Source organism: Mytilus edulis, unplaced genomic scaffold, assembly GCF_963676685.1.
Source record: "Mytilus edulis unplaced genomic scaffold, xbMytEdul2.2 SCAFFOLD_1674, whole genome shotgun sequence".
NCBI classification, from domain to species: Eukaryota; Metazoa; Mollusca; class Bivalvia; order Mytilida; family Mytilidae; genus Mytilus; species Mytilus edulis.
This window is the reverse complement of record NW_027267714.1, coordinates 1-22266: the sequence shown is the minus strand read 5'-3', so window position 1 is coordinate 22266 and position 22266 is coordinate 1. Positions and strand designations below refer to the sequence as shown.

At 31.1% G+C, this 22266-nt stretch overlaps 4 protein-coding genes across 5 annotated transcripts; 1 reads left to right on the top strand and 3 right to left on the bottom strand.

Moving 5' to 3' along the window:
- Nucleotides 1-611: 611 nt before the first annotated feature.
- On the bottom strand, nt 612-3077 carry LOC139505916 (uncharacterized; the record flags this gene model as incomplete). Its single annotated transcript, XM_071295254.1, is given in 4 exon segments — nt 612-738; nt 1615-1811; nt 2107-2238; nt 2906-3077. Coding segments are annotated over 4 exon segments (513 nt in total), but the record flags the coding sequence as incomplete, so codon positions are not given.
- A 256-nt stretch (nt 3078-3333) lies between these two features.
- Nucleotides 3334-9111, bottom strand: LOC139505918 (uncharacterized). Its single transcript, XM_071295257.1, has 7 exons — nt 9024-9111; nt 8205-8334; nt 6891-7156; nt 6407-6554; nt 5814-5980; nt 3996-4056; nt 3334-3483 (listed from the first exon to the last, which is right to left on the bottom strand). The coding sequence occupies exons 1-7, from the start codon at nt 9089-9091 to the stop codon at nt 3334-3336; spliced, it is 990 nt and encodes a 329-aa protein (XP_071151358.1). The 5' UTR covers nt 9092-9111.
- A 347-nt stretch (nt 9112-9458) lies between these two features.
- On the top strand, nt 9459-17594 carry LOC139505915 (uncharacterized; the record flags this gene model as incomplete). Its single annotated transcript, XM_071295252.1, is given in 7 exon segments — nt 9459-9615; nt 10953-11038; nt 13596-13670; nt 13981-14103; nt 14586-14705; nt 16032-16226; nt 17503-17594. Coding segments are annotated over 6 exon segments (756 nt in total), but the record flags the coding sequence as incomplete, so codon positions are not given.
- A 2304-nt stretch (nt 17595-19898) lies between these two features.
- Nucleotides 19899-22192, bottom strand: LOC139505917 (histone PARylation factor 1-like). Of its 2 annotated transcripts, XM_071295255.1 has the most exons (3): nt 22077-22192; nt 21393-21634; nt 19899-20262 (listed from the first exon to the last, which is right to left on the bottom strand). In XM_071295255.1, the coding sequence occupies exons 1-3, from the start codon at nt 22157-22159 to the stop codon at nt 19958-19960; spliced, it is 630 nt and encodes a 209-aa protein (XP_071151356.1). In that variant the 5' UTR covers nt 22160-22192; the 3' UTR covers nt 19899-19957. The 2 variants fall into 2 exon arrangements, with proteins under 2 accessions (XP_071151356.1, XP_071151357.1); XM_071295256.1 differs by lacking the exons at nt 21393-21634; nt 22077-22192 and adding an exon at nt 20772-21060.
- Between the last annotated feature and the right edge of the window lie 74 nt (nt 22193-22266).

Below are 22266 nucleotides of genomic sequence, written 5' to 3'. Positions count from 1 at the left end.
TGGAATGGCAGAGTTACATTTTATGTTGATCAGGAACCAATTATGTTCAAAAATATTTTGAGAAAATAAGTGTATTTCAGTTTGATGTAAATCTGACAAGCCTCGATCTTCTATTCTTCATATTGACACTGTAAGGAATTTTTGACATTTTAACTTTTATGACTATCAAACCATTTTAATAGTGATTTCATCATACAACTATAAATATATAGAATAACCATACATTGTCTCAAAATATCAATGTTATTTGTACAAGGCTTAGAAACAGGTAGAAAGCGAGGCTGTGCCAAGCATTTCTACCTGTTTCGAGCCGAGAACAAATAACAAATTGATATTTCAAGACAATGTATGGTTATTCTTTATATACTGCAACTCTTAAAAATGTTCTGAATGAAGTATTTTGGGTAAAAAACGTCATTTCTTAATTTGAAGCGGACGACGTTAAATTTCCGCGAACCTGTATGTTTTATTGACGTCATAAATAAAACTCTACGGAAACCCATTGTCAACGTCATAAACAAGGTGATATACTGTCATGGACTGTATATGACATATGAATATACAGTCAATGCAATTTGACTGCTCAAATAGCACAGCTGCAGTATATTTACCTGTAGATTGTCTTTCTTTTCAAGTTTTGATAGGGTGAATTTCCCCTTTGTCTCGTTCCCTTTTCCCATAAATTTCTCCACAATATTAACCCTTCCAAAACTTTGGACTTGTTGACTGGCTTGAATCCTTAAATAAAAATATATTTAACAATTCAACAATTCTTACAAAGACACCTTATTAATATGGTTCTACTTAATATATGAAAAAATAAAATAAAACATTTGTTATTTGATTTTTAATGATGTGAACTAGAGCATTGGTTCAATTTCAGGAGACTCCTCATAATGGAATCATGAATAGTTCGGAGGTCAATCAAGTCCATTTTCCTATGAAAAAATACCGATTAAAAATCATATTGATGAACCTATAAAATTAAAAAGGTCTTCCCTACAAAACAAACCAAGAAAGGAAATTTTCGTCTGAATCTTAAAAAGACATTTAGGTGGAAAAAACTGTCAAAATAGATGCAATTTTGGTATAGTCATGTTAGCGACCTCTTATATCAGTAAACCATCACTATATAACCTACTATGACAAGAATTCTTACATATACTTTTCTTAATTTGTTAATCACTTGATTCTATACAGCTTAGTTCAACTGTATTCATTCAGCTGTTTACTAAAACTGTCATTTGCTTAAATGAGATAATTCTGATAGTTCATAATAATTGATACATGATTAGACCAATTTTTAAAGAAATTTATTGCTGTAAAAACTGGACTAATTGACTTACCAACCAGTAGTGGATCCAGAACATTTCAAAAAGTCGGCAAATCATATTTTTGTGGTTCATGTAAAATTGGTTGAAATTTTTTAACTGTCTAATTCATAGCAAACCAAAGCATTAACTTACTAATGTAATGAAAACTTGAAATTTGACTTGGATGATACCTAAAAATGAGACATGAAACACATTTTAATCTTCATTTTAAAACAGGTTTCATATTAGAATTCTTATACGGCAAAAAATAATCAAAGCATTAACGCACGATTCTACATACCAGTTGTTGTTATCTAAGAAATAACCACCACTAATGATGTGTTCCAGAATGGCATTTCTGCTAAATTGTGCTGCTGTATCTCTACTTTTTGCCAACTGATTTTGTATAAATATTTCTGATCTAATGAGCCCATGGTTTTTTTCGAATGCATCTTCAGAGTATTCCAATAAACATCCATGTTCTTTAATATCATCAATCTACAGATATTAAATGATACACTGTATTAAATTGTATTAATTTTAACATAGAGTCTAATTACATAATATAATAATTACATTAGATGTATGTTTCACTATAATATGTAATTCTGATTGGCTAACTGCACATCACATGTTATTCCTTAAGCAATTGCATTACTCAATAAAACTTTTCATTCATGAGGCAAAATTACAATTTAAATTTTTTTTTCCCATCCATCATATCCCAATGAATATTGTTCACTGAGGACAACTAAGTTACTTTTATTAATTTATAGATACTATCTCAACTAACCAAGTGCATACACAGATGAGTCTTTTTTTTACTGGAAAGCTCTGGTATTTTCTCTTTTATTATGGCAATGTAGTTCTTTATGTCTTTATCTACAGTTTCAGTACCTTCTGTAGTGTGAATGTGTTTTGACATCTGAAAAAAAAGAAAGCAACTCAAACACATACAATATACTTTTTATGACTATAACCACATTATAGTAAGTATGATTTTATCAAAACTTATTCAAAATTTATACACCAAGTTCATTTTTTTATAAATGTATATATCAGAAAGTTGGTGAAATCTCCTTTAAAATGTATACATATCAGTAATTTCGACAGGACTGTGTCATGTGGAATTTCCTCATTGTTGAGGTCCATACATTTTTTGTCAACTTCTATGTTATTTGATATATGGTGGAGAGATGTTGGCAATCATACCACATCTACTTCATTTTATGTTCAAAATGGTGAAGTTGAAATCATTCCTTCGTATATTTTACCGAGGCCATCACTTGTTGCTTGACCGTTATGGAATAAGGGTTTCACAGATGATATTGGATATGTTCCTTATGTTGTACAATAACCTTCCCTTTTCCTTAATTTATGAACATACAAGCTGCAAAATCAAGCTTATCTAAATATGACATATGATGATAGTTATTGAGATTATTGAACAAATATATCCTACTGAATATTTTCTGAAATATATAAGAATGCAACATTTTGATTGGTTGGTAGTCAGTCCCAATAGATATCTTATTTTCATTCCTTATCATAAAACCTTATAAAAATAATTTCCATGTTACATAGAAAATTACCATTGCTAAGGCTGATATTGCTTGTAGGTATTTCATTGGAAGACGGACATACTCCATATTAAAAAATGCCACCTGCACCTGCAATAAGTCAAAAGAAGTTGAACTGTGGACAATAAATTAGTTCAAAAATTATTTCCCTAATAAAGTACTTAGTATTTAGTTACTTAAAATTAAGCAACACTTGCTATCAAATATAAAATAACTCTAATTTATAGTTTCTTAAAAGGAATGACACAAAAATTTCTGTGAATTTGACTCCCATCTTAATTTATAAGTCTTGCCAGTGTTCTGGATAATTATAAGCTGGCTACCATGATTAAGCAAAGAGGGCTGATAGTGGCATTTACAAAATTTTACTGTAATGAACTATAAAAGTGAAAGGTTGAAACATTATAAAAAAATCAATAACAATGTATATCAAATATTTCTTACATATGTTTTAAATCTTTTCCTTGTCGACTGTCAACATATTTAATGAATTTCCCATTCACAGGGTAAGGAAAAGAAGTCAAGTTTAAACTATTAAGATGCAGTTCTAATTTTTCTTTCTGCTGCTCTGAAAGTTTTGTCAAACATAACTGCAAAAGAAGTAAATGCACTCACTAAGATACACTTATAATTATTGAAGTATAGTAACTCAAAAGATTTAGAATTATACATACAAAAAAAATATAAAAGTATTAAATTATTTTAAAACTATAACTTTTTCACCTTAAAAACAACAACATAAAACCGATGTTTATCAAACTTTATTCAACTAATGACTAAAGAAATGTGAAAGATTTGAGAATAAATGTGTTGTCTGTCATATGTCACTTGTTGGAATGTTTTGGAAAATAAATTCAAATTCTTATAATAATAATGGTTATTATATATTAATAATTTAATTTGGGATGTAGCGCGTCTTTTAATCGGCTGACGTTATTTTCTTTTATCAACCCATAGACATACTTTAGTCATGTGATTAGATAAACATAAAAAAATGTGGTCATAGACAAAAAAAAATAATTAATATAAAACCAACAGCTAAATGTGAAAAAGTTTTGTCAAGTTGTGTTTTGTATATACCATCCAATTATTTTATATTTACCTGCACGAGATGTTTTACTAAACCCAAATACATGAAATGGAGTAATCCAGTTGGAGTGTCTCTACAAATGGAAAAATCAGTTGAACATCATTATATATAACATAGGGTATAGCATTCTACTGGGTTGTTTTTTTATTGAATATGGCAATCAATGTTTCAAAGGTTATTTAATATCTCCAAAGCCTTGTTTAAATATTTAAGGTTTATGACCCCTTAACATGTTGTTTGGATGGGCGTCTTCTCATTTATCCAACTTTTTAGCTCACCTGGCCCACACTTTAGGTACTGCTGCAGAAATTTTATTGACCTCTGGCCAAGGGAAGCTAGCTCGTTTTTCTCCCAAAATAACACAAACGGAATAATCATAAGAGAGGATGTCAATGCGACTATAAGTGGTACCTATATATTATTGTTTGAATTTTGTTCTGTTCAGTCTTTGTGTAGTAAAACGTATTCAACTTATATTTTGTCTCATTTGGATCAATTGGTCAGAAGAACAGAAAAAAACGAATGAACAGGATCTATTACACCAAAAAAGCTTTATCTCATTGACAAATCTCTTCATGAATAAAAGTGCAACTGATATTTTTCTATCCAGTTCACATTTTAATTAATGGTTAAAAAACTTTAAAATACTTTCAAATGAATAACATTACATTAACTAAATGTTAGTTGCACATTTTAACATGCTTTTCTTATTAATACTACAGAAAAATAAATTAGGGTATAATTTTCAGTCTTATTTTTCATCTATCATTCAACCCAAACTCTAATTGAAAACCCTTTGTTCTTGATTACCTTTGATCTCATCTATCCAACTTTTTTTTTTACCTTAACAACCTAAAATTTTAAAAAGTTGGATAAATGAAAATGAACCTTTGGATGTGTCTTTTTATTTTAAGCTATGGTATTTTCAGTTTATTTTTTGCTTATGAGTAAATCATTCCAAAAAATCAATTTGTGTTGACCCTAGGTGACTTTTAAAATGTAGATATCATTGAAAAAGCTTCAAATTATCTCCCTTTGTTGCAAAAATGCCATTTTTTGGGATTAAAATTGAATTATCTTTTTTAAGTTATCGGTGACCTATATTTTTTATTGTTGTTTTCAAATAAGCTGTACATAAACTAAATAACTGTAAAATTTGAGCGATTTCTGTAATTTAGTTCTTTTTTTATTTCGATATTACCGTTTTCTCTCCTATTAGTTCAACAGAAAAAAGGACATCAACAAAAATGTATGCTTCTTCCGAAGGCAGATTGTGAGCGTAAATGAACGGTGACCCCATTTTTTTATTTCATTTTTCTATTAAGTATAAGATAAAGTTCATTTATAGAAAAATATAGAGAAATCCTGTATTAGATAAAAAAAAAAAATATTTAGACCCGCGAGCCCCTTAAGGATGTACTTAGGTGAGGTTTTGGAATTTGCGTCAAAAGTTCGAACTTTTTGGTGTTTTTCCATACAATACAATGTAAAATATTTTGCCCCATAACACCCATTTATTTTTTAATATAAGATTTATTAGCTCATGAAAGGTCATTCACCAAAATTTTAGAAGATTCTTGATTTTCTTTCTTTGGTTTTGAGACCCAAATACTATCTGAGTCAGCCTTTTCCCGCCATATTTCAAATCTAAAATATTTAAAAAAGGAGGTCCATGATTATCAATATTTTTAGCTTATTTTTATCCGGAAAGAGTGTTCTACCAGCTTATAGTATCAATTTTAACTTCTTAATTTATTAATTTTAACCTAACCTCATCTAAGTACATCCTTAAGGTACAAAGCAGAAACTTTGTTTATAAACTGTACTTACTTATGACAATTGATTATTTCCCAAAAACAATTAGTATGTTCTTTCACTCCATTTTCTTTCCTGATCTCTACCTTATTTCTTGCTATTTTTATGTGCTCTATTGTTCTTTGAGTTTTATTTGGGGTACGTTTTTCCCATTCAAAACTCAAAGGATCTGAACTATCTGCCTGAAAAATGAAATGAAACTTTTAAAGAATATCTAAAAATTAAGACAATGCAAATCTAAAAACTCTCATTTGATATCCATAATATGAAATGAATCTATAACCCCAACAACAACAAAAACTAGTAGAAATCTAAAAAAGTATGTCAGGCATGTTTGAATTAACTGCTTCATCTTCAAACAGTGTAAAATAAAGCTTTTATTTCCTTCATTAATGTTATATATATTTTTCTACTTGTAAAGCGTATAACTTTAAAACTTTTTACGTGATGCCTCTAAAATTCCAAATTGATCTGTGTTTTGTGTAAATAATAAGTTTTCATAAGTTTCATGGCATTTGGTTGAGGCAAACTTAAGTTAAAAAAAAAAGCTAACAATATATATCCAGGCATAAAAATAATTCTTCCTAGTCATAAAAATACCATCTTACCATACACTTAGGACAGAACTTATTTGCGGATGGTCCCAGATGATTGCAAACAAGACTGACACAGTTGTAATCAGCAATTATACAGTTTACATCTGATGTTATCATAATGTTCTCTTTGGTCATGGCATCAAATCCTCTAATTCCAGAGCTTTTAATAAACAAATGTAAACTATTTATACAACTAATTTAATTATTATACAGAATATTATATATAAAATACACAGAATGTGTTGCTTTACAAAAAGTTTGTGTAAACTATTAATTATTGTTAATATACAAATTATTTGATAAAATATTTTACTTTCTTAAACAGTAAAACATAGTTAATCTATTAAAAAAACTGACATTTATCACATTGATTTGACATAATACTGAAGTTAGATCATGATTTACATTAATTACTTAAAATGATCACTTTAATAATTTATTTATCTGGTAACCTAAGTATCATTTTGATATACACCAGATGTTGGAAATTCTATACCTCTTTAGAGACAGGATATCATCACAAATAGGTTTAGCTATATCCAGTATAGCAACCTTGTCAGAGGTACCTAGCACCATAACATTTCTATTTCTTTGTTTATCTTTAAGTGGTATTCCTGCTAACTGTGTTTGTATGCAATGCAAGGCATCCCATCTTCTGGACTTGTTGGCAGATGTGTCATCAATAAATATGTTGATTGGTACTGTAACAACTGGAAGATTGCTGATTTTAAATGGCGAAACCTCTAGCATTAAATCTCTATCCTATAAAACATTTATAAAAAGAATAAAATTTAAGCATAATTGGTGTTTTCATTATCATTATAACTAGAACACACCCACGAAATCGCAGGCATTCAGAGCGTAGTTTAAAGTATGTAAAGTGTTGTTGGAAGAATTTTGTAAACCATAAAGGACTGGAAAATTTCAGCAAAAATATCATAAGTCATGTTATTGGAGGGGGATAGGAGGGGTCCTGATCCAGAAATTCCGCCTTCCCTGGCTTTAAAACATGAAATCCTGAAATTCCGGGGTTAAAAAACAAAATCCTGAGGTCCCGAAATTGAAAAAAAAAGGAAATCCCGGATCCTGAAAGGGGAAATCCCGATTTTAAAAACAACCCGATCCCTGAGTCCTGATAAAGGTCATATCCCTCCTCTTATGGGGACAGGAAAATGCTTTTTTCTATCCCTCTTCCTTTATTTACAATATTCCCATTTTTTGGTTTTCTATCAATTTCAATATGAACATACATTTAGTATGTTATGAACATTCAAGTAAGGAGCCTGTAATTCAGTGGTTGTTGTTTGTTTATGTGTTACATATTTGTTTGTTGTTCATTTTTTTTGGGCATAAATGAGGCCTCTAGTTTTCTGGTTTGAATTGTTTTACATTGTCAGTTCGGGACCTTTTAAAGCTGAGTATGCGGTATGGGCTTTGCTTGTTGTTGAAGGTCGTACGGTAAACTATAGAATAGTTGTTAATATCTGTGTAATATTGGTCTCTTGTGGAGAGTTGTCTCAACATGGCAATCATATCTTTTTTTTTTTGTAGTCAATGAATTTTTTACATATTTTATTTAATTTTTTTATATTTTTTATCGATTTCAGTATAATTTTCAGGTAGAACCTCGCATTTTCCCCGTTTCTAAGCCTCATACAAATAAATTTCATATTTCAAGACACTATACTTATATTGTCTAAATGTCATGCTTGTCTTTCCACAAGCCACAAGATAGAAATAATAAGGCAGCAACTCTCTCGCAGCTTTTTATCAGAATATCAAATGATTAAAAATGGGGACTGCTAATTACCTGTTGAGTGCAGTTTATGTAATCTCCATTAATTTTTTTCATGAATGAAATGTTTTCAATTATTGCCAGATCCATCAATTCACATTCATCTATTGGATATTCCACCATATTTCCAGTTATCAAACAAATGCTATTTAAAAAAAAACCAACATTAATTTATTTTCTGTAGTAATCAATTATAATTGCACTATAATATGACTTTCACACTATATGTTGTGAATTTTACCTAATGCCTGCCAATCAATGCTGTCCAAACCCTTAAACCAAATCTCAGAAATCCTCAAGTGTAGTTTTGTAGAAAAATGTGATGGAAAAGTTGAACTTGGTTATCATGTGTAAAATCATACAAGTGTTTGGTAATCAGGAAGTTGTTGAGAGATGAACCTGAAAACGCATCACCCAGTACAGCTGACCTATGATAAACCCTCAAACCCAATTTCAGAATTCTTTGCATTGTAATTCCTGAAGAAAATATCAATGGGAAGGACAAAGTGATGGAAGGACAGGCGGATGGACAGACAGATGTAAATTAGTATACGCTCACCTTATTTAAAGCGGTGGTATGATTAAAATGGGGGTATAAAAAATTAAGTAACATCAAGTCTATATCTTTTTTAAATCCCCAATTAATGCCGTCAGAGATTAAAATACAATACAGTTATCTCCTAATTTATAAATTAAGTATTTTTTTTCAATAATCTGTTTAAGGACCTGTGTATTATATTACATCTGTGACTTTGACCTCAGCCAATATAATCTGAACAGTTCCGGGAATAACAAAATAACCCGGTCAATAGTCCATAATTGATAAATACTTACCCTGTACTATTTTGCCTATCATCATTATAACAATCTAATTCCTGAGGGTTAATTTTAACCAACTGCATTACAATAGTAAGACAAGATTGACCCTGAAAAATTAAAAACATATAGTAACTTTAACATGTTTAATATACATGTACTTTTTAAGACTAACAATGATATATATATGAGTGAAATTAAAATACTATGGATTTCTTATCATGTGAACTAAGTTTAAAGTTGATTGAACCGCAACTTCATCAGAAACTACCTCGACCAAAAACTTTAACCTGAAGTAGGATGGACGGACGAACGAACAAACGAACCCACAGACCAGAAAACATAATGCCCCTCTGCTATCGTAGGTGGGTCATAAATATCAATCGCTAACCATGTGAAATTTTCTGTAACAGTTTAATGTCATGAAATTATGAAATTTATCATTATCTTCAGGACAGTCAGCAAACTGAACCTGACCATAGTCAGGATGATCTGTTTGATTCAGGAGAGCCAGAGGTACAGCCACAGGATGATAATGATGGGACAGAAAATCAAAATGGATGTGACTGCAAATGTTGCAAACAAAATTATGGAATGCTGAAAAGGATATGTATGTACTATAAAAAGAATCATATATATATATATATATTATAGCTATAAAGGTAGAATAAAGACAGCATTATACAACAGTTTCTTTCAAACCCTAATTTAGGCCCTTGGGCTGATATTGATGTCTCGGGATGATACGACATATGATACAGATTTTGCCATGTATTATTCTCTATATATATCTTATATATATTATACAAATATAGCCTTTGTATGAGGTCGATACAAGGATATATTGACCTGAAAGAAGTATATTGACCTCATACAAAGGCTATATTTGTTATATTATTAATTTCCGACCATATTTGTATCAAAATCGTCATTTAGGTTTGTTGGAATTTTATAGATATTACATTGTCTCCTTTACAACACAGGGAAGGGGGGGATAACTTCCTATTAATAGGTATACGAGGATGTGCCAAAAATATGGGTCATAATTTTGCGAGCTTTTTTAATGACATCCTATATCAAAATGCCTTCACGTTTGATAACTGTATATTGATTTGGGTATGATCTACATATCATATATAAATTCAATCTATTCTTCTTCAAATCTGATTAAATGTGCACCTTTCTGCATGGAAGTATTTGACATTTAAAAATATCATATATATTTTAAATATTGTATATAAGTATAGGTCATTCTTTCTTAAATATTTATATAACTATAGGTACTGAATTTCAGTGAATGTTATATTAAAATGGGTACGTTTTTTGAGGCAAAAATGGCACACCCCTACCAAAAAAATATTGAAGTTACCCCCCCCACCCCCCCACCCTCCCCCCCCACCCCCCGTGCTTGACAATAACAACATATTAGTTGTTATTTCATTTACTTTTTTTTTTTTTATATATGTACATGTATTCGAAGATTTTTTTCGTCAAATAATCGATCATAGATATCATGTGTTTCAAAACGTTAAACAATATCCTGAAATTCATTACATGACGTCACCAAGTATATCGGTTTTTAGATATTCTAAAAATAACCGTGCAATATGCTTTTTGCAGGTCAATATGCTTTTTGCTATCCGCCGTTTTCTCTCTACCTTCGGAAATATAGTTTAACATGTGACTATCCCTAAACGAATCAAATTTGTTAAAATATACGAATTAATAATATTATCTTATATACTTTACACGGTATCTTATATATAATATGACAAGTGCACTTCCTGACACATACCTTAACTAATTATAAGCAAGAAGGTATGATATACATAATATTTTATCATTTAAAGAACTAAAAATAATATATATATCATAACCAGGAAAAGACTCAAGAGTCTATATTGTAGTATTTCTATATTAATGTAGAATAACTTTTGAAAATTGCAGTGGAAGAGCTTACCAAATTAAAGGAGCAGGTGAATTTTAAAGAAATTCCAGTGCCAACATTTAATGTTGATGGATCTGCTGTGGAGGTAAAGTGAAAGTATAAAGCTCCATAGATATAGGAAGATGTGGTGTGAGTGCCAATGAGACAACTCTCCATCCAAATAACAATTTTAAACCAGGTGCTCCGCAGGGCGCAGCTTTATACGACCGCAGAGGTCGAACCCTGAACAGTTGGGGCAAGTATGGACAAAACATTCAAGTGTGATACAGCTCTGAATTTGGATTGTGATCAAATTTTTGACATTACATGGTTTTTTTTTACACAAAACAAATGTCAAGATTTTACAAATCAATTAAAGATTTCTTCTTCAAACTTTTTAAATCTAAAATTAAATAGTTGACACAGCATAGGTTTCTGACACAGAATGAATGTGGTCTAATGAACTTTTTTTTTTTGCCTTTGAGCAATTCACTATGCTGTTGAATATTAATCCTCTCAAAAAAATGTTTGAAGAAATTTTCTTTTTATTTATGAAATCTGAAATGAGAAAAATTTAAACCCCCACTTTTTTTTCACATCCCCGTTTCCCTTTTTCCAAAACTGATTTGCAGCGGGATTAAATGTTTTAATGGATTCAAACCTTCTCCCTTTTTCTGAAACAATAGCATAACATCACAACATAGAAAAACACAAGATAAAATATCATAATAGACCATAGTTTATTTTGAAATTTTTAAGGATGATTTGGCGTCCTTCATTGTCGTTCGTTGTTGTCATCTGTCAATTTTTATAAAAATATTCTCCTCTGAAACTGCTGGTTAGAAATTCAATAAAACTTGGCTTCAATCATCATTTGGGTATCTAGTTAAGAAAATGTGACCCGGCCAACCAACCAAGATGACCCCCATGGGTAAAAATAGAACATAGGGGTAATACATGTAAGTAGATTTTGGCTTATAACTCTGAAACCAAAGCATTTAAGAGAAAATCTGCCCGGGCTAAAATTGATTATCAAGTCAAGATTTATCTGTCCTGATATTTTCAGATGAATTGGACAACTGGTTGTTGGGTTGCTGCCCCCTAATTGGTATTTTTTAAAGATTTTTTTGTTTTTTTGTTATTCTCTGGAATACTATTATAGATGGAGACAAACTTTGAACGGCAATAATGTTCAACAAATTAAGATCTAATAATAAGTCAACATGACCACAATCATCAGTTGACCCCTTAAAGAGTTATTGCCCTTTATAGTCAATTTTTGTCGAGCCTGCAACTTTTGTTGCAGAAAGCTCGACATAGGGATAGTGATCCTACGGCGGCGGCGGTGTTAGCTCACTTCTTAAAAGCTTTATATTTTAGAAGGTAGAAGACCTGGATGCTTCATACTTTGTATATAGATGCCTCATGTTACAAACTTTCCATCAGTCACATGTCCAATGTCCTTGACCTCATCTTCATGGTTCAGTGACTACTTGAAAAAAAAGTTAAGATTTTTTGTAATGTTAAATTCTCTCTTATTATAGGTAATTGGATAACTATATTTGGTATGTGCGTACCTTGCAAGGTCCTCATGCCTGTCAGATAGTTTTCACTTGACCTCGACCTCATTTCATGGATCAGTGAACAAGGTTAAGTTTTCGTGGTCAAGTCCATATCTCAGATACCATAAGCAATAGGTGTTGTATATTCGGTGTATGGAAGGACTGTAAGGTGTACATGTCCAACTGGCAGGTGTCATCTGACCTTGACCTCATTTTCATGCTTCATTGGTTATAGTTAAGTTTTTGCGTTTCGGTCTATTTTTCTTATACTATATGCAATAGGTCTACTATAATTGGTGTATGGAATGATTGTAAGGCGTACATGTCTAGCTGACAGGTGTCATCTGACCTTGACTTCATTTTCATGGTTCAGTGGTTATATTTAAGTTTTTGTGTTTTGGTCTGTTTTTCTTATACTATAAAATTTTAAAATGTTGATTAACTGACAATAATTCTGATATAATTTGCATATATATCTATAAATACTTGAATTGGATTGGTCAATTAGAAATTTTCTCTTAGTTTACACTTCGATAAACCATGTTTCTGGAACTACTTCTATTCATGCAAGACTGATACACAAGCGTACGGACAATAACTTTAGTATAAGTAAATGGAAATCAAAGAAATTAAACACAAGATTTATGACTTGAAAAGAAAGTGTAGGATTGATTTTGGGGTTTATGTTCCTAACAGATTTGGAAATAAGTGCCAATAAGGTGCCCAAATAAGCATTTTATAGTTTTCCAGATAATAACTTGTGGAAGGGTGTTAATATATGGATCACTCTGAAAAGTTTCCATACTGTGCAAAAGGATGGTAAAAATTGGCTTTGAGGTTATGATGATTTAGATATAGGGGGAAAACAAGGGTGTTCTGGTTAATAGATACTCATTTAAGTTCAAAACATAATTTAAAAGCATAGTACTGTAAGGGAGGAAAACATTATTTGAATTACCTCATAATTTAAATTACCTCCCTTACACTGCTTTGAAGATTATGTTTAAAGTGTTGAGGTGATTAGGTCTCACTTTTATAATTCATGATTTTGTTGTGACATCTTCTAAAATACACATTATAATTATATGTTGGTTTTTGTAGAAACCTTTCTTGGCATACCTTAGGAAAATGTTTTCCACAGAGCTGTTTGTCAGGGAAACAGACGACGAATTGAAGGTAAATCTATATAACTAAGTACAATATATTTAAGGAATAACAGTACTGTAGTTGAAGAGTTGCCACCGTCAATTGTAGATTTGACGGTCGCAAATGCAGTTTTACTGGCGACGCGTAGCCATGTTACATACAAATTGCATTATAATTCATATTACAGTGAACTATTAATTTAGTAATTAGAATACAGGAAACTTTTGGTGAGTAAGTCACTTTAAACATTAATGTCAAGGGTATAACAAAACAAAAAATATTATGGAACCAGTTTGCTAATAAAAGATGCAAGCTATGAAATGTTATATTTTTTTTTCAGAGAAAGATCCTACAGTACAGGAGGACCTATGATGTAAAACAAGATTCTGACTTGGTCCTGAAATCTTGTTTCTCCTTTGCATATAGGAAATTTGTAGATTTCAGGAACCAAGTCAAAATCAAGGTAAAATAATAATGCACAAAAATTTATAAGAAGATAATAAAGTAACTTCTAAAATTTACATTTGTTAAAAAAGAACTCATCAAGAAATCCTGACAAACTGGTAAAAACTTGTACACAATGCTAATTACCACAAAATACAGATCAAGTTTGATTTTCTAGAGTTATGTCCCCTGACAAATGAAAAAATACTGACTTTTTCGTTTCTGTATTCTAAATTAAGTTTACATTAAGCAAATTCTATGAAACTTACACACAAGACTAATTAATATGACAACAAAGTTCCAAGTACAAATTTGGGTAGAGTCACTTTTATGTTCTTCATTTGTGTCACTTAATAACTTTATATGATATGCAAGCTGGGGCAATATCTATAGCTGTTTCCCAACGACACATTCACCATTCTATTTGAATTATGTTTTTTTTTTTAAATTGCTCTCTGAAATCTTGTTATGGAGCATAATACAATTTATAACTTTTTACAGCTACTCAGTGAAACAGGAGAAGACCCTGGAGAAATGGACCTTCCCAGGTTGGCAAGACACCTATTTGGACGTTTCAAGCCAGACCTGGGAAGAGACACAATTCTACTAACAGCTCATCTAGTAAGTTTATGTATATAAACAATTTGTTAACTAAAAAAAATTAAGCATAAATTAACTTGAAGTCATATGAAATTTCAAATTAAAAAAAAATAAAATGTATTGTAAGGGTTCTGCGGAACCTAGAGACTTGCCTACTTTTGCTGTAAATCCATAGAATCGGATAGTTTATGAACCTAACAAATGCTTTAAAAATTTAACTGCAGACTGTATGCATAAATGTTAGCTGGCAGAAAAACTAAATCTATTTATAAGTACAATACAGAAGAAAAAGTACAAAATTTTAACAATCAACTTGAAACTTAGTACACATTTTTCCCATGATATGATCTTTCTAATTTTAATGCCAAATAATAGTTTTGACTCCAATTTCATGGTCCACTGAACATAGAAACTGATAGTGCGAAGTTCAGGTTAAAGTTTTTGGTCAAGGTAGTTTTTGATGAAGTTAAAGTTACATCAAATTGAAACTTAGTACACATGTTCCCTATGATATGATTTTTCTAATTTTTATTCCAAATTAAAGTTTTGACCCCGATTTTCACGGTCCACTGAACATAGAAAATGATAGTGTGAGTGGGGCATCCTTGTACTATGGACACATTCTTGTTGCTACAAATTTAGGATAGTTTTATAAGAAAGAATGTTTGACAAACTTTAACAACAGAGTAATTGTAATGTTTCCATATGAAAAGAAAACTATTTACTCACTATTAAATTTAAATAAGGAAAAACTTGATTTTATCTTTTCAAAATTTATTTCCGAATACTGTCTTAAATTATGATCATCAACATTAGCTTCTGTTCAAGTTTTGTAGAAATCCAGGAGAGTTGAAGAAAATTATTAAAATTTCAAAAACTTTAACCACATAGTGAACATTTGTGGACCCTGGCGCCACCACTGATGAAATGAAGGATCACTCTGTCTTGCTTTTTCAACCGAAACCTAAGGCTTGACAAAATGAGGCAAATGTTTTTGTTTATAACAAAATGACTAGTTTTAATTATATAAAACTTGCGTATAGAAATAGGAAGATGTGGTATGAGTGCCAATGCAACACTTCCGCCAAAGTAACAATTTATAAAAGTAAACCATCATAGGTCAAGATACAATATTCCATGTTTGAAAATCATTATTTTAAGAGATTTGAAATAGAAAAACTTTCAAAATGCTGAAAATATAACGATAGTAACCAAAAATCTGTAGTACCTAAATTTCTAGTACTAATTAAGTACTGTATAAGTCATCATGAATATCAAAAGAGTTGGTACAATTTTTACAACACTTTGTTTAAACTTTGACTTTAATATGTGTAATTTGTTTTGTAGAGATGTTTCGCACATGAAAGGAAGTTGTTACGGAAAATTCCTGCTGAACAGAAAGGGTCTCTTGGTTGCAGGTTTTTTAAAGAATTTAAAGACTACGAAAACCGTTATAATAGCAACCAAGAGCCCCAAAAAGACCTAACTCTTAAAGACCGTGAGGAAAAGAGGATTGTTAGATACCGGGCCATATTAGCATAGGTAAGATTACAAAATGGATATTTTATGGGTCCAATATGAAAATTACACAAAACTTTTATTTGGATTATTCCTACAAAACTTTTTTATTACAATAGTCCATTTGCCAATTCCCATAATTGATCCTGTAGTAGAAACTTTCTTTTTAAGTTGTCTCACTTAGGAGGGACAATAATTTTCATTGACAATGTAGAGCTAGCAGAAAGAGCAAATTTACCTGTGCTTACTGTAAGTAATTTAAAAGCTTTTGAATTTTTTTAATAATACATTTATTTGTTGTTTAGCTTCAAATGTAAATACTTACGACATCAGAAATTATTTTTGATTTATTATACTTTGCATAGAATCTGAGTCCAAGATTGACAAAGGGAATTAATTTGTTTAAAAAGTGTGAAATAACAGAATGAAATCGGTAATTGGCCAATGGACTATTCGAGGTATTCTTTCAAATTAAGTTATATAGTTTAAACATAGTGATAAAGTTTACAAGTATGTTTTTTATAATATTATTGATTTTGAACAATGAAAAAAAAGATAAAAAAAGGTGGTTTTAAAAAAATGTTAAAAGAAATTTTAGTTTATTTAAATCTTTTATCATTGTCTCTAATTTATAAAAGTCTAAAAAGATGTAAGTTGTTGGAACGGGGACAGCGAAGAAAACATAATTAAACTGGTTAGGAAATATAAATATTCATATTACCGCTTGCTTAACATGGAAGTCGGGTAACAAATGGCTTTTTTGTATATTAATTTAAGTACAAACAAAGCAAAAATGTATTTGCATACCTGTTATTTTTATAATAAATAGATATTTCTAATGCAATTATTTTGTATCAATGATTCTGATTGGATGACAGCTAGCAGAAAATTCTCAATCTCCTTTTCTGTAACTAAGGAAGCCGACATTTTGAATTGCTGAATTCATTGACATGTAATTTTCACATTAATAAGCAAAAAAACTCAAATGTTGCACCTAACTTTCTACTTTTTATCAAACTTTATTACATCATCTAAAGCGGCACAGAAGCCAGAAAATACCCGGTGTTTATGTTTGAAGCCAAAAGCATACCTAATACGTCACCTAGTGTAGGGACCAAAGAAGATAACATCTTTTCTCTGAATTTTCTTTAATGAAGATTTTACACCGAAATAATGATTGAAATTTAATTATGAACTTGTTTTGCATTATAATAGAGATAACTGTATGCTTCATATACAATACAGCTTAATTGAATGATAAACTAAAATAGTAAATGAACTTCTTTATTTCTCTTTTCAGATGAAGAAACTTGATGATTTAGACACACAGAGAGAAAGATATTGCGATCATATGACACTTAATTTTGAATACATTTAATGTCATACTGGAAAGTGTTGTTTTTTTTCTTTTATTCTATAATGCATGTCTTTTATAGGGAAAAATATACCATTTTTCAATTTTGAGCTAAAACATTTTATTTAATCCACCAACAGATTTGGTTAGTTATTTTAAAGATTGATTATTGATAAACCTGAAAGGGACACAACTCTTGCAGAGTCTGAATTGAAAATTAGCTTGACTATTTTGAATTGTGGTTTTATATACATTTGTTTTTTATATATTTGTTGCAACTGTCATTTGAAATGACTTGACTTTATCATGAAAAAAACCCAGAAAGGTGTGAAATGTTTCCTTAAATTGAGAATGGAAATAGGGAATGTGTCAAAGAGACAACAACCTGACCAAAGAGCATGAACACAACTATAATTAGAGCCACTAATGGGACTTCATTGAATACAACCAGAAAATATAATTTGAAGTACAATACATTGATGGATGATCCAGCTGCAAATATTGCACACACAGTGTCATATATCAGGTAGCTAATAATCATTTATTATCAAAAGATGGTTTAAAACTGTTTAACAATAATTCAATTGAGAACCAAAATAAAATGACGAAGAACAAAATGACGTCAATGAGTGCAACAGACAATATTTCAATTGTTCCATGTGTCTTCATAAATTTTACGTTGTATTATCACGTTGATATCAAGTGGCATTATACACAACGTGATTTGGATTAAAATATATTGTAATTATAGTTAAGTTTTGATGTATGCTTAACATCCAGCTGCAAATATTACATACATATTCAGGATGATAACAGGTACATTAAACATGCATATGAGGTAGCTGATAATCAGTTATAACCTACAAGACAATTTATTGATGTTTACATCACTTTTACCCTACTTTTAAGATAAAGAACCAAAGAACCAGAGAATCATCTTCAAATAGAGATGTCCAAGAAAAACATGATATGTCAAAAAGTACAACAAAGACAATATTTCATATTTTCCAATGGCTGCTTCACATAAATGTCCTGTTGTATTATCACGTTTATATCACGTGGTATATATTAAACGTGAATTTCACGTTGTATTATCACGTTGATATCATGTGGCATTATACACAACGTGAATATCACGTGTGAACAACGTTTTGTCACGTTTGTGCTCACAACGTGATTATTACGTTTCTGCTCGTTTCACGTTCTACTCACGTGGTGTGGACAACGTGAATATCACGTGATTCTCATGTTAAAATCACGTTGGAAAAAATTGCCTGTGTAACCTTGACCTCATTTTCATGGACTTGATAATGTTAAGTGTAACGGTATGTGATACTTGAAGTAAAACCTTCATATAACAGACGTTTGACATAAATTCAATTATAAGTAAAGCAGATGAGACATATATCGGGTGTGCATTCTTGTTGTACCATTAAAAAATATTGCTGGTCAAATTGCAAGACTTGATTAACATGTAATGGTTGGCAGGTAGATGTGACTCTCTACCTGGACAAAATATACTTACTCTAAGTCCATACCTTTCGCTTACTCCTAAATGCTGAGCGTCAGCAAATATCAATTTTCAAGAATTTAGTTTGACCTTGCTGGGGTTCCAACCCACAAACTCTCACACTAAGTGGCCACTGGCAGTTTTTAATAATCTATGAAAGCCATACTTTATCATGTATATGTATTGTTTGAAGAATACCTTCTCTGTTAATAAATAGACATTCAGAGGGAACTTCAATGACATTCATGTTAAACTTAATAATCAGTCATTACTAACAGTAACAATCAAATGAAAATCCTATGCTTTAGATATGTCACTCTTATTAACATATGAAGCTGAACCATAGTTACCTGACAGAAAGATCCAAAACGATTACAGCTTAAATCAAAACTGAAACACAAAATCTACCAGAAACTAAGGGACCATGACCCAACTGATACTTTACTCAACATTTAATTAAAACAAAACTTTGCTTAAAGCTGGTGTTACCTATGACATGATGAACAAAATATAAACTATATATGAAAATAAAGTAAGTGGTATATATAATTGCGAATAGAGAACTATCCATCTGTGTTGTTCTCTAATATACGCAAGCAAGTTATAGTACTTTTTATAACGTATATGATTACATGGTCAAAGTAACAATCATCCATATAGATTTTGTCAGTTGACAACACTTTTAACACTGTGGATGGATGTATAATGCCAAACAGACAATCCTTTGAATACTTTCTGATGAGGTCATGATGATGATATGAAATACAAGACTAGCTTCATTGTAATTTATGTCTCCCTTGATTGAGGAGAAATCTAACATTATAACTGACAATACTATAAATGAATTTTATTTTACAATGAAGATGCTATGATTGACAAATAATAAATAAATCAGTCTAATTGACTCAAATCTGTCCCTTTCTGTCGAGATTTGAGATGTGCCTTTATAATCTGTTCATACTCGATCCGACCGAGGAGCTGATAGGCTAGAGGTAGTAAATGTTCCATCATTGACCTGAAACTTTTATCTCCATAACAAAATAAGTCCATGCCTAGTTCTAAACCTTCTCCATAATCACATTCATCGTTAGCAAACTGTACTAATGTAATTAATTCCTGTATGGCGTCCATGTTTTCATCTCTTTCTTTGTCTGTCTTACTCTCCGCTACTTTCTTCATCATTTTCTTCAAGTCACCTAAAAATAACATAGACTTAATATCAAATGTATAGAAAAATTGTACCATGTGTCCTATGAGAAATAATTCACTGGCATTTAAAGTAGATGGGATAAGGCAGTAAACACTTAACAATGAAAAATGCAAACATTTCATTATTCCTGATAAGGTTAATACTGATAACAAAACAAAATACTAAAATAGACTTCATTGAATTTTGTACAAAACAACAACATATTTGACATCAGAGGCAAGTTTACCAGACTTTGTATATTCTACAAAAAATTTCATTTACTTTTAAGATGGGCTAGCTGTATTCACTCTTGTTTTCAGCAATTTTTTGTTAACTTGTAAGAGTTTTTTATTTGTTTATCAACAGACAATTGTCCCTATCCTCAATTACTTTCAATACAAATTCATTAACATGATAAAAGGTTATTTTAAAACATTTTTAGGTGGAAGGTTTCTAAATTATTTCTCCAAAACTAAGATTTCATGCTGTCTAAGTTTGTTTTTTTACTTTACAAACCTGGTGTTTCTGGGACAGGACGATAACCCACATCATTATCATCTACCGGAACCACAATACTGTACATACCTGGTGTTTCTGGGACAGGACGATAACCCACATCATTATCATCTACCGGAACCACAATACTGTACATACCTGGTGTTTCTGGGACAGGACGATAACCCACATCATTATCATCTACCGGAACCACAATACTGTACATACCTGGTGTTTCTGGGACAGGACGATAACCCACATCATTATCATCTACCGGAACCACAATACTGTACATACCTGGTGTTTCTGGGACAGGACGATAACCCACATCATTATCATCTACCGGAACCACAATACTTTACATACCTGGTGTTTCTGGGACAGGACGATAACCCATATCATTATCATCTACCGGAACCACAATACTGTACATACCTGGTGTTTCTGGGACAGGACGATAACCCACATCATTATCATCTACCGGAACCACAATACTGTACATACCTGGTGTTTCTGGGACAGGACGATAACCCACATCATTATCATCTACCGGAACCACAATACTGTACAAACCTGGTGTTTCTGGGACAGGACGATAACCCACATCATTATCATCTACCGGAACCACAATACTGTACATACCTGGTGTTTCTGGGACAGGACGATAACCCACATCATTATCATCTACCGGAACCACAATACCAGCACCATGGAACGTCTTACACACAACCTTCTTGTCACGGTCCTTCATTCCCTTAGACTTCAGGTCTAATGAGTATTTCTTCTTCTTAGCCCATTCTACAACCTCATCCTGAATGTTCTGTAACTTTTTCTTCTTTGTACCATCTGTGCTTTTAGCTTTTATTTGATCATCTATACAATTCCTGTAATAATGTTTAACAGTGAAGGCTTTTCTAGGTAGAAGTATTTAGTATAGTAAGAAGGCCCTTTAACTATCAACATGATAAATAGAATCTGACTATTGTCTTCTAAATGCATTTTAATCACTACAACCTTGTTCCATACATTGAAATTTAGTACCTCTCAATCCAATCCAACCTGCCTGTACACATTATTTGGAAAAGCCGAGCATTGCTAGTAGTACAAGGATTTTACATAAAATTATAATTTAAAGCAAGAACATTTCAAAGCAAAATGAAATTAACATGTACAAGAAAAGTCGAACAAAGTATACAACTGAAAACATGGATAGTTTCCTTATACGCACTACTTTTAAAACTGCAAATAAAGGCAAATCTTAATTAAAATGTTCAAATTGTCAAGACTAAAAACTTATATATAATAATTATGTTTTGTAAAACTCACTTTATTGCTGCAAATAAGTTATCTCCCTTTGGTGTAATATTACAAGATTCAGCTGCAGAGTTAGCTGCTACCATAACAGGCATCTCTGATGGATCATCTCTACAAAGCAAAACTCATTAAATCAATCATCTATTAATAAATTAATAACTACTTTAAATTTCAATAATACCACATACATGCATTTGTTCCA